Raw genomic sequence first — 12,788 nt, 5'->3', positions numbered from 1 at the left:
TGCTTGTAGCTGATGGTCTCATGTATCTCCTTTATCTTAATTGAAGTTAAGTTTCTCCTTTTTAAACATCAATTTACTGCAGCATATTCAAATCAATCAATGTATTTCCCTCCATCCAGGCCAAAGTCCCACTCATGGACCGTGTACAGATGATGAGTATAAATGCAGTAACGGACAGTGCATCCCTCTGCAGTACGCCTGTGATGATTATGACGACTGTGGAGACCAGTCGGATGAGCTTGGCTGCCGTGAGTACATAAACAGAGAGAGTTTTAGTAATGATGATCAATTGAAAAATTAAATTAGGCTTCTCAAACCTGAAGGTTTATAAAATTCAGATAAATAAAAAATAACTTGTTTCCATTGAGTCAGCTCAGTCAGATCATTTTAGCAAGTTAAAGGTACATTTCTTACGGCGGATAGATTCCTACTATTTCTCTTACAAAATGGTCACTTGTATTGATTTCAACTTGTCAGTCAAGTAGGCCATCTTGACTGCCAAGATTAATACAGGGCAAACTGTAGGTACAGGGATTAGAAAAGTGTTAATATTTGGAAAATGTAAAAATATTATCTATTCGATGTAAGGAATTTGCTCAATTAAATAAAAAAAACCTCCTTGAAATGCTTACATTTCAACATAATCTGGAGTTTAATTTACGCAATCACTTATTTAGACCAAAATACATTAAATTATAATCAAAGTAGGTATAAACAGCTGGTAAATAACCAAATGGACCATATAAACTGACTGCCGTTATTGTTCAATTCCTTGTTCCTTAACAATGTAGATGTAATGATACAGGCTTTGTGCATCTGAGCAGTTGTGTTATATAGCAGTATGAACCTTGTAGGTAATATACAGTAACCTCCATGAGTGCAGAGTTTGTTATTCAGTGTGTTTTTGTGTTTCATTCTGTCAGACCATGGCAGCGGACACACATGCAGTGACAACATCTGTGAACACAACTGCACCGACCTGACGCAGGGAGGCATCCTGTGTTCATGTCAGCCCGGCTACAAGCCCAGGGCGACAGAAAAACACAATTGCGAAGGTTAGTGTCCCAATAATTAGTCATATACTCAACCCATTCAAACGCCAACACACAAGTTGTTTTCTACATTAATTTGATGTTTTATCTCCTTTTGTGAACAGACGTGAATGAGTGTGAGGTGTTTGGCACGTGTCCTCAGGAGTGCAAGAACACAAAGGGCAGCTACGAGTGTTTCTGTGCTGAAGGCTTTCTTTCTTTTGGGGAGCCACATGGGACAGAGTGCGCCGCCCAGGGTAAGAGTTAAGCATTCATTCACAAAAAAAATCATGATGATTGTCAGATCAGGTCTGACAATATTCTTGAATCTCTATTTGCAATATTAACAAAGACAAAGATGATTTCATATATACATTTACCGTAACATTAAAATCGCCAAAGACCACATGTCAAAGACCCTTTAATTTACATGTGATGTGGAATTTGGTTTAAGGATTGACCGGTACACAAAATAGCTTTTCAAATTTGCCTTATTAATCGTAGAACACTGACTGTATTTGATGGTAACAATACAAATTTGCTGTTCAGGACATAGTTTGGATCATAGACAATGTTGTTGGCCCTCCTTTGTTTTTTATAATGGTGGGTGTATTAATAGAGTCTGTAGGGTCTGCACTCTTTTAGCGAATTTTCATTGGGTGGAGCAAGTTAAAAAAATGTAACCTTTTTTTGAGTATGTGTCGAATTGTTTCCATTTATCCTCTCTTATTCCTGTACAGGAAACCCCCCGGTGCTGCTGTTGCCAGACAACGTTCGCATCCGGCGTTTCAACCTGTCCTCTGAGCAGTATTCAGACTACGTGGACAATGCTGAGCACATCCAAGCTTTAGACTACCTGTGGGATCCAGAGGGACAAGGACTCAGTAAGTCTTCTACTGTATACTTTTAATGTTTAATATTTGCTGCTGTGAATAATTCTCAGACATGAACCGGCTGACCCCCATAGTCACCTGCCTGAGAAAGGCCATCTTTCTACATCAATGTCTTCTTTTAAAAGACTGTTAAATACTTATATTTTTTTAATTTTTAGGGTTCTTAACTAATGATTTACACTGAAATGTATTTTTAACATAGACATTAAAGCACAGTGTAATCTTCCCTTTATGCTTGACTTGTTATTAAAACATTTTTTGTATTTAATTGCTGTGTTTTATGTGTTTGTTCTTCGAGAATGTATAAATATTATAACAGTTTAGATAACCTTTTACCCACTGATGTGCTTTAGGTGTCGTGTACTGGACAGTTTTGGGTCGGGGGTCTCAGTTCGGCTCTATTAAACGCGCCTACATGACCACATTTAACGATAACGGCAACAACCCAGTGAAGGAGGTGGATATGAACCTGAGATACATCGCTAATCCTGACGGCATCGCTGTGGACTGGGTTGGCGGGTAAATCCGAAATAATGACTTAACCATTGCAGAGGTTGCTCTAAAGGTTGTTCAGCTGCTCAGTATGTGTTCATCATGTTGTTACAGGCACATTTACTGGACAGATTCAGGCACCAATCGAATTGAAGTGGCCAAACTAGATGGGCGCTACAGGAGGTGGCTGATCCACACAGACCTGGACCAGCCCGCTGCTATTGTTGTCAATCCATCACTGGGGTACGAGGCTGTTTTTCTTCCTCGATTTATTTTTACTGCAAAGGGAGGATTTCAAATCGGACAAATAAATAATGTTCTGTGTTGGCAGGATGATGTACTGGGCAGACTGGGGCAGGAAACCCAGAATAGAAGCAGCGTGGATGGACGGTCAGCACAGAGAGGTGCTGGTGAAGGAGGACGAACTGGGATGGCCTACCGGGCTGGCTCTGGACTATCTAAATGGAAACAGGATCTACTGGTGTGACTCCAAAGAAAACATCATTGAGTCCATGAAGCCTGACGGCACTGACAGGAAGATCGTCATATCAGGAGGTCAGAACTCTGGAGTTTTTTAGGCGGCACTTATGTAAAATATTTCACTCAAATAATAGTAGTGATTCAAAACAGTGATTGTAAACCTATTGTGATTTAAGGCCCCTTTTTAATTGCTAAAAACTGTCCTAGGGCCATCCTCCCCCATAAAAAAGAACAAAAATAGAAAATAATATATAATCCAGGCTGTAAATACTGTAGGTCAGGACATTGTCAACTGTTGTGAACAAATTATGAATTAAAATGTAATATGGTTATTAGATCCAACTGGAAAGTGCTCACTGGCTGAGAGTAGCTGATTTCAACATATTGTTTTATCTCTGTTTCAGACATTGGACAGCCCTTCAGCTTGGATGTGTTTGAGAGGCATGTGTACTGGACAACAAAAGAGAGAGGTGAAGTGTGGAAGACCGACAAGTTTGGGAAAGGACACAAAGTGAAAGTTCTAACCATCAACCCGTGGCTGACTCAAGTCCGCATCTACCAGCAGCAACGACACAACCAGTCCGGTAAGAACACACAGGGAGCTGTATAAAGACATAACATGTTGTGCAATCAGTGAATGTCAGGTTTAAGGTATCATATAAACTGAAGTTGGATTACTGCTGACACACTCATCCCTCTGAATGCAAGATAATATATGCTGACAAGACACTAAGAAAGTGATCTCAGTAGGTCACATTATAAAAGTAATTGATAACTTTTAGCAGACATGTTTTTAAATAATTCACTTAACCTTACCTTTGAAAGTTTGAGTATATCTACTACATCCAACACAAAAAGGACAGAATATTTATATTGACCACTTTTTTTTTCTCTTGCTCTCTCCTCTTCAGTACCCAACCCGTGTAAGAATGTGTGCAGTCACCTGTGTCTCCTGCGGCCGGGGGGGTACACCTGCGCCTGCCCTCAGGGCTCCTCACCAGTGCAGTTTGACTCCAATGAATGTGACGCAGGTAAACGTCTGCATCCTGCCTTCTGTTGTTGCCTGTTGTACTGCAAATCTTCTGTAAATCCATTCTTCATACCGTACGTGCCGGGCTGCTCCTGTGTGGTTTTGTGAAACTTTGTTGTGATTTTGTTGTTGTTGTTGTTGATTCTGTGTATGCCTGGCTTTTGCTCCTGCAGCCATTGAGCCACCTGTTGCAATGCCCGTTGCATGTAGATGCATGAATGGTGGAACCTGCTACACTGATGAAGGCGATCTGCCCAAGTGCAAGTGAGTTTAGCTGCAGCTGAAATTCACATCAGTGATGGAGTGAGTCTCCATGAGTCATATCCAGTAATGCATGATATTAGTGGTACTCAATCTGTTTTAAATACACTTCAAGATGCTGTTTTCTCTTGTAAGATAATGATCATGACTTTCTGCAGATGTCCGTATGGTTATATGGGCAGCTATTGTGAGATGGGGAAGTCGAGGGGCGCTCCAGGAGGAACAGGTATTGTTATTCATCAGTGTTCTACGTTTGTATTCATTTATTTGTGTTCACAGTTTCGGAGGAATCAGTGGTTAAGACTTCAGGGGGGACATTGGGTTTGGGTTACTTTCTCTCCCATTCGATGTCTTTAAATGTCGACTAAACAAGTTCTTCCATCCAAAACCTGAGGGAGTCCTTCACACTGTGGCTCTACTGGAGCAGATCAAGGCCGAACACGATGAAGTCACACTGCTTGTTTATCTACCTGAAAGTGACTTGACCACTTGACCAACAAAACAGTCTCCCTCAGCATTTTCTAAATGTGTTGACATGCCGAAATCACACTTTTCCTTTATTAGTAGGCCATTAATACTTTATTTGATCACTGTTTAACTTCTCTAATTGTTAACCAAACTAAAAAGGTCATCTAAGGTATGAACAGTAAGGATGATTCAGCTAAATGTTTATTAAAGTATGAATGTTTATGATCAGCAATAACTGAAAGGGTTTAATATGCTTACAACTAAAACATTTTAACTCTGTTTTGTAGCTGTCGCTGTCCTCCTGGCAGTCATCATCATCCTGATCACTGGAGCTCTGGCTGTCGGTGTTTTCCTCAACTACAAACGAACAGGATCTTTCATCCCCTCCATGCCCAAACTACCCAGGTACCCCATTGTTGTTTTACTCTGTTTTTTGCTTATGAATGAAAACTACAAACGGTGATGCATGCAGAAATGTGTTCCTTAAAGTTCAAAGACTTTTGTTTTTGTCCAGCCTCAGCAGCTTGGTGAAGTCTGGCGACACTGGGAACGGGGTGACGTTTCGCTCCGGTGATAATGTTGATCTGGGACCGACACACATCGGAGTGTCATTCATTGACACAGCCATGCAGATGGTGAGCCCTTGCCGCATGCTTAGCAGTTAATATTTTTCTAAAGTCCCTCAAGGTTTACAATCAGCATTTTTGACTCACTATACTATGATCTATGTGGTATTTTTATTTGCCTGTTTAAAACTGCTTGTGTAATCAGCAGTTCAAAATCAATTGATGGTGTTTTTATGTGGTGTCTAAAAAGCAAGAAGCTCAAAATGATATCCCCATAGGATGATAATTTTGCCATGGAAGCTGGGAGGCCGCCAATCACGTTTGAGAACCCATTATACGCAACATCCCCTGGAGCGCCCAGTGATCCTGCAGTCATTCACGCCACGCAGGTATCATTTGTGACCTTCTTAACTTTGAGATAGGGAATGGGCTATCCAACTTTTTTTAAATTATGGTCATTTGATTTACCAATACCACCATTAGTCCTATTATTAGAGCAACAAATATATTTAAAAAAAGAAAATATTTAGAGCCAAAATCTTAGTACTTTTGGTGTTATTTTTGTGCTAAAAAATGTTATCCAGCATCTACAGAGAATTCTGGATGTACTTTTGCCTCCTGATGATTATACTAACCATTCAAAATGAAAGAAGATTTTGATGGTTAAGCCATCAGATCAGTCCTCATGGATTATGAAACTGACATGACAACGTATTCCTCAACAGGTGACAGTTAATGTGAGTGGTGAACAACTGGAGAACAAGTTTGTGAACCCGGCCTATAGCGGAGATCAGAGTGCGGGCATTGTGAACACATCTTCTGCCAACACCAATCCTGCACAGGTGAGTCCATGTCCATAGTATGAGTTTGTAGAGGCTAGGCCAACGCTTTAAACCTCTGAGGATCCGCTATCTTGACGTAATTGACACACACAAAGTTTGCCTGGTGAATAAAAGTCTGATACAAAGTTTCCAGTTAAATACAGTCCATTTATTAAGGTTTTGCTGGTGTCCATTTAACTTAATTTTCTCATTCACCATACATAATATTACGGTTCACACAATACCTTAAGCAAGTGTGTGTGTGTGTGTGTGTGTGTGTGTGTGTGTGTGTGTGTGTGTGTGTGTGTGTGTGTGTGTGTGTGTGTGTGTGTGTGTGTGTGTGTGTGTGTGTGTGTGTGTGTGTGTGTGTGTGTGTGTGTGTGTGTGTGTGTGTGTGTGTGTGTGTGTGTGTGTGTGTGTGTGTGTGTTCAAAAACAGTTTGGCCTTCCAGCGGAACCTCTAACCACAAGCATCGGTTCCTACCTTTATGCCCACAGTGTTAATTGGCTCCTACAGAGTTTATTTGTTTATTTTACAAGATAGATCTAAGAAATTTCCCAATAGGAACAGAACAACTACACAATAAACCATATATTAAGACTCTTACAAGAATCATAAAAAAGAAAATGCATAAAAACTATGTAAGTCTTTTTATTTGTGTGATGCCACCATCTGTGTTTGTTTGCAGGAGTCGAAGTGGAGCTTATTCAAGCGAAAATTAAAGCCAAGCACCACGTTTGAAAACCCTTCATATTCAGAGGTTAGTATTAGGACACTATTTAAGGAATGAACATTTTTTTCTTTCGGCTTTCTTACTGCTTTGTTTCACAGATGAAGGATGAAAAGCCAGTAGGAAGCAGCGGGGACTCTGCTTCCGCCGAGCCCTCTCCGTTTGCCCCCCCTGCCAAACCCCCGAAGAGGGAACGTCCGAGCACCTTTTCTCCAACAGAGGACAGTTTCAAAGACACAGCCAACCTCGTAAAAGAGGACAGCGATGTATAACCCCTCTCTCTCTGACGGGAATCAACGAAAAGAAACACACTTTGCACAGAATTTATTTTTTTATGCAGCCTGTGTATAAAAGTTCAAATTGTTTTAGGAAGGAGAATTACATTTCTTTAGAATGAAGAAAATAAGTCTTCTGTGACTATGCCTTTTGACATTTCATATGCCAATCCTTGTGTTAATGTTTTCTTTATTCTGATGTACAAAATGTATATCTTTGCACTGAAGCTGCTGATAGAGATGTGTATAAATAAGTTGTATATTTGTAAATTTGAACAGTAAGATTTTGTCAGAAAATATCTTTGAAATAGATCCTATGAATAGTTCAACATCAACACAATAACAGAGTAAGGTGATCTCATTCTGAATGTACAGTACGTAAATGATCAAAGGTTATTAGAGAAATGTGTTGAGTGATTGCCACTGAACAAAACTGAAGATGTATTTACGTCTTCCATGTTTATATACCTCATTTCAGGGCTGGAAACTAAACAAAAGTAATTGGATTTTAACTCGTGCTTTTTAATTTTACAAAGATATTTGCTCCAGTATAAACAGGTATAAAAAATGTGTGCAAAGCATACTCCTAATCAAAATCACTTTGTTCCCTGTCTTTGAATCAACATGATCATTCTTTTTTACGTATCATTTTGGAACAATGGCCAACATCTGAACGTGCCCTTGTTGGTTTTTCAATGGAAATTCATTTATGATTATTTAGCAACACGTGACCCAAGGATGCAGATGTACACGGTCATTATGTGAACATGGGGAATAAATTCTTAACTTTACAGAATGATTTATTTTGTATCATAATGAGGACAAATTTTTAAAAAAACCCTGTATATGTGATCATGCACAACATGCCCATATGGTTTAAATTGCTGCTGCTGAGACATGAAATGAATAAATTTCCTATTTTGTAACAGTTTTCACACTTTTTAAAAAAATGCATTGTCACAATTCATTGTTTTAAACACTTTTGTCATAGTGTTTAGTTTAGTTGCCTGTTTTTGTTACCCTTTAGGAGAAGGAAGAAGCATATTTACAAAAAAGTCTGACAGAAATGAAGGGAGGTAGGACAGAGGGATCCAAAAAAACTTTGCATCCCAGCCTGCACCATAACGTGTGCGTGGGAACTGAGCCGTGAGCGCGTGCTCCATACACCTGGTCACCTTGGAGATATCTGGACTGCACAAGATGCCCAAGGAGAATTCCTGAGCTTTCACATCTGGCGAGGAAAAACACAGCAGAGGAGTCCGGATTTTCATTTGAAGCTATGTGTTGGTGATTGTGATCAACAGTACTTCCACTCACAGTCTTCTAAGTATGTTTCTCCATACGAATCTTTGACCTCCAGAGGGAGGCGGGTCCACAGCTTCCTCAGGTCGGCTTCAATGAGGTCCACACTGGTAACAGCTGTCTTGAAGAAACCAGGCTCAATAATGCTCACTTTGATGCCAAATTGATGCATGTCCCTCCTGGAAAGAAGAGGAAAAACATTGTAACATTGCAAGTGGAAAAAAAAGCATTCTGGTGACCCAAGACTTTTTCTAAAGTGTGATCTAAATAGTTTTTGCACCTTTGTTTATAAACTAAAAACAGATTCAGAAAGATAACATATTTTCTTCTTGCATTGGAAAAACATATAAGCTGTTGAATATAACAGATTGTTAAATATTAAAGCAGCGGTTCCACCATTGAACCAATACCCCTCTAAACATATGTAAGTACTTTATTTGAACAACTGTTTGGGTCCCCAATGGTAAGTTATCTAATTACGTGAAAGAAAATCAAATAAATAGAGTGGAGGGGGCAGGAACCCTATATGGGATTCACTGGTTTAACCCTCTGTCCTTAGAACCTTTGAACCTGTCTGTCAAAGTTAAAACCAGCTCCACCTCAAACAACTACAACAGTAAAAAGCTTCAGGAGCAACAAATTCTTGTCAAATGTAACAATAATAAATAACTTGTAGGGGTATATGTTTCTTAACTACTTTTACTTTTAATAGTTTGATACATTTTCTGATAATTGCTGGACTTTTACTTGTATCAGTGAGCATTTTATATTGTATCAGGGTGTTAACTGATTTGAGTACTAGGATATTGTCCTATTGTGTGTGAAACCAAAGGGATGTTTATTGAGCTCCGGAAGGTGGCAATCCCTCTTAAAAAACGACCCACTTGAAATGTGTGCTGAACATGCAGTTTTTTCTTGTGAGTAGTTGCTATCCTAAGAGAATGCGTGTTCAACTTGCTGTCTCACCTGAGGCTGTCGGAGAAAGCTTCCACTCCCCATTTGGACAGACAGTATCCTCCTCCAGTCAGAGACAGTCGGCCCAAGACACTGGCCACATTTACCACCCTGCCCTGGCCCTGTTTCAGTAGAGGCAGAAACTGAAGCGTCACATCAATAACTCCGAGCAGATTCACATCCAAAACCTTTGTGAAATCCTCCAGCTTCAACCACTCTGTTGGACCGATGGGGATGGACCTGCCAGCGTTATTCACCAGACCCCACAGACCTGAGGGGAAATAGGAAAGACAAAGAAATGTTACCCAGAGGATTTGAACTCTTAATGTTTGATTATATTCACTTATATCCGAAATATCCTTGCAGTTAGCAACTGGCTTAATCCATTCCTCATTTAAAGTATATGCCTTATAGTCCTGCTGCAAACAAGTAAATGTCTAAAGTAAAGAAAAAGTTATTGATCTCTTTTCACTTTTCACATTACACACTTTGCATTAAAGTATGTGTGCAATTCCTGGAATCTGTGAACACCGACTAAGGAATAATAAGTTATGTATATTGGTTTTATTTGTATTTATGTATTTGTATTGACATTAGAGTTGCCACTAATGCATTTATATTAGTTTGACACATTTGAATTCTGATGGTAAATTTTACTGTCATTGTTTGGGTTTCTTTCATTTGCTGCACTGACACAATCTAAAAAATCCTACAGATCTGAATAGCAATATATTTTTCTATAAAATGTTCCCCAGAGCAAATGATGGATTGGGATCATTATTCAAATGCCAATAAAATATGTGTAAATTAGCATTACATAGTATTAGGAGTTATGTCCACTACGCAATCGAACATAGTCTTGATAAACTTAGATACACTTTATTTATTGTATCAATCCCTAGTTAAGATTTATGCTTGGAGAAGCTTTATTGTGTTACTGGCTTGCAAAAAAATGCAGACTATGAGGTAAGCATCGTCTCCCCCCTCTTCTCTGTTAAACATGTTAGTGCAGTAGGAGGATGACGAGTTGATGGTCCAGGTTGGCTTTATCTCTCCCCAGTGCCTCACTCTGACTGGCACCCTATCTGTGTGCACCTCCTGCTGCCTCACCTCGCCCTCCGACCTCTCTGCTCACAAACTGCACCCCCCTCCGGATGCTCTCACTGTCTGTGACGTCCAGCAGCAGGGTCTTCAGTCTGGAGGAGGTCGCTGCTGCCAAATCTGCTGCCCCTTTCTCTGTGAGACATGCAGCAAGGACGAGGAAACCTTTTCCATCCAACTGTCGGGCCAGCAGGTTCCCAAAGCCGCTGTCACAGCCTGTGATGAACACATGCTTCTGCCTGAAGCCCTCAACCTTGTACGACTCTCTGATGAACCGGCGGATGGCAGCAACAGAGGCCAGCAGTAAAGCACAGGTTAAGGCCAGGTGTGACAGCATTACCTGAAACACACACAACATTTGCCCTTTGAAGCATTACAAATATCCTTGTTAGTTCTTGTGACTAGTTTACTTTCTAACTTTTTTAAAACTGTAACTCAATTATATAAAATTAAAGTGCTTTTAACCATTATGTCTTGTATATAAGGTGCTTTAGAAATAAAACGTGTTTTAATAACAATATTAATGTGTGGCATCATGCCTCTTTTTCTTCTATTGGTCCGTTAAAAGTAAATAGAAGGGGAATAATTATTGAAATTGTGGCAACAAAGAGATCAACTTACCTCTAATAAATAGGTCATCAGACTGTCAGTCAAAACCTGAGTGGAGGAATTTTAGATTTATTTGTTCAGTTGAGGATTCACGCAAACATTGAAGGCTAAAAAGGAATATCCAATGCCTCTCCAAACCATTTCCAAAGCAGATTTTTTTTTTTTAAACGGGTTGATCTAAAGGCATTATTTAGCATGAATGTTGATGAATAAATCCAGGATATCTGTACAGAAAAAGTCTCATAGACATTCATCTAAACTATGCTTGATACAATATGACAGCTGATTCAAATGTTGCATGTAAGGACTCAAGCAACGTTAAGATATACATAGAAACATATATATATATATACATATATATATGTTTCTATGTATATATTTTCACTTAGCCTGCTGTTCCAGTGGCCCCTAAAGGCCCCAAATATATGATTTTAACTTGGAGGTATGCCCAAGCAACAAAAACAAATGTGTTGACATTAAAGGTATTTTAATTTGAACCCACCTCTAAAAATGATCAAAGGCTCCAAAACTCTCTCCTAATGACAGCTAATTTCTGCTCCAGCGCCATCCAGTGGCTTTATCTGGCCAATACCAAACACTACGATTTGGAGTAGGCTACTTATATTTTGTTTCTTTAAGTATATTTTGATGTAAGCTTAATTTCTACATTTACTTTTACTATTTTGAATACATAAACTTTACTATGTATCTTAGTATTTCTACTTTGGTATTACTACATTTATTTTATTAATATCTGAGTACATTTACACTGTCTGAAATGACTCAAGTACATAACTCCAGCAGGCTAGACAGGAATAAAATACGCTCCTCAACCACACGGTGAAATCCTTCTTTCTCAAGAATGCATCAGTTTTATTAACCTAAGAAAAAAATGAAACATAATATAACATATTTGTATATAATACTTTGTTGACCACTAACAAATGAACCTTCATTGTATTGATCAGATAAAACCAATATGCATAGAAAACAGCACAAGGTAAGCAAGATTTGTTGTATTTTTCACTTTTTTGTACAGTAATTTCCACTCAAAGGAAACACAATGGAGTACGTCTTCAGAGCTTTATGTTTTTATGGCTACTTTCATTTAATGTAACACTCTCTGGCTTTGCTGGTGGTTTTTTTTCAAAAATGTAGACAAATTAAATCTAATCAACCCGTCAGATTGCATTAAATCACATAATCTTAGTTTGTGTAAAACATAATACAATCATTCAGTCTTCTGTCATTTCATTTCAACTCCAATAAATACAAATAAGGTTAGTATGCAAATCCTGTTTGGGTGCTTGTAATGAAATCAAAGCACATTTACACTTATTCAAGATATGCAAAATAATAATGCCAACATACCATGGCTACAGGTCTTCAGAAGAAGCGGATAAATGAATGTAGTGACGATCCCTTTTTTGGAGCAGTTGTCTCAGGTTAATATAATGATCGTTTTCAGTGCGTCTGCACAGTGCAAAGGTCCATAGTGGATATAACAGCAGCGTCAAAAGTTTCACCAACATGCGGTTGTGTAATAGGTGACACCAGATTACATGACCCCTGGATTTGATAACTACATTCCCTCTTTGCCTCAAATACTCTGAAAACAACAACTCTGCGTAAAGGTGACAGATTGCTTTCTGAATTGAGACGTAAATACAAACGTTAAGGTTATAAACACAGAAAGTGGAGTTTGTTTATAACAAAAGCTTTACAAGTCAGTTTAGTTGTGACTTTTTTAAGATCATATAACCTGAGAAACAAAA

General features: G+C 38.9%; 2 protein-coding genes across 3 annotated transcripts in view; one reads left to right on the top strand and one right to left on the bottom strand.

The window, feature by feature from the left end:
* Nucleotides 1-7,973, top strand: part of lrp2a (low density lipoprotein receptor-related protein 2a) — a 47,467-nt gene extending 39,494 nt beyond the window's left edge. Inside the window, 17 exon segments of the mRNA XM_063887325.1 lie at nt 120-248; nt 924-1,055; nt 1,157-1,288; nt 1,772-1,915; nt 2,278-2,443; nt 2,531-2,659; nt 2,748-2,971; nt 3,301-3,480; nt 3,808-3,927; nt 4,100-4,190; nt 4,346-4,413; nt 4,943-5,060; nt 5,170-5,290; nt 5,500-5,610; nt 5,947-6,063; nt 6,731-6,802; nt 6,874-7,973. Of these exon segments, the coding sequence (XP_063743395.1) occupies nt 120-248; nt 924-1,055; nt 1,157-1,288; nt 1,772-1,915; nt 2,278-2,443; nt 2,531-2,659; nt 2,748-2,971; nt 3,301-3,480; nt 3,808-3,927; nt 4,100-4,190; nt 4,346-4,413; nt 4,943-5,060; nt 5,170-5,290; nt 5,500-5,610; nt 5,947-6,063; nt 6,731-6,802; nt 6,874-7,044 (2,225 nt within the window). The 3' untranslated portion in view covers nt 7,045-7,973.
* Nucleotides 7,830-12,681, bottom strand: rdh1 (retinol dehydrogenase 1). 2 transcript variants are annotated; one of them, XM_063887322.1, is made up of 6 exons: nt 12,385-12,681; nt 11,026-11,061; nt 10,414-10,744; nt 9,316-9,574; nt 8,365-8,528; nt 7,830-8,278 (listed from the first exon to the last, which is right to left on the bottom strand). In XM_063887322.1, exons 1-6 carry the CDS (start codon nt 12,385-12,387, stop codon nt 8,064-8,066), a joined length of 1,008 nt encoding a protein of 335 aa, XP_063743392.1. In that variant the 5' UTR covers nt 12,388-12,681; the 3' UTR covers nt 7,830-8,063. The 2 variants fall into 2 exon arrangements, with proteins under 2 accessions (XP_063743392.1, XP_063743393.1); XM_063887323.1 differs by having other exon boundaries at nt 10,468-10,744.
* Between the last annotated feature and the right edge of the window lie 107 nt (nt 12,682-12,788).

Source organism: Eleginops maclovinus, chromosome 7, assembly GCF_036324505.1.
Source record: "Eleginops maclovinus isolate JMC-PN-2008 ecotype Puerto Natales chromosome 7, JC_Emac_rtc_rv5, whole genome shotgun sequence".
Taxonomy (NCBI): domain Eukaryota; kingdom Metazoa; phylum Chordata; class Actinopteri; order Perciformes; family Eleginopidae; genus Eleginops; species Eleginops maclovinus.
Note: the sequence above shows the minus strand (reverse complement) of the source record. Positions and strands in the feature narration are given on the sequence as shown.

Excerpts from the sequence above, each read along its gene's own strand:
- rdh1 (XM_063887322.1), bottom strand. Across the intron at positions 9,575-10,413 it reads CAGAGAGGTCGGAGGGCGAG|GTCTGTGGGGTCTGGTGAAT; the intron begins GTGAGGCAGCAG and ends ATTTCCCCTCAG. Across the intron at positions 8,279-8,364 it reads AGAAACATACTTAGAAGACT|ATGTGAAAGCTCAGGAATTC; the intron begins GTGAGTGGAAGT and ends TTTCCTCGCCAG.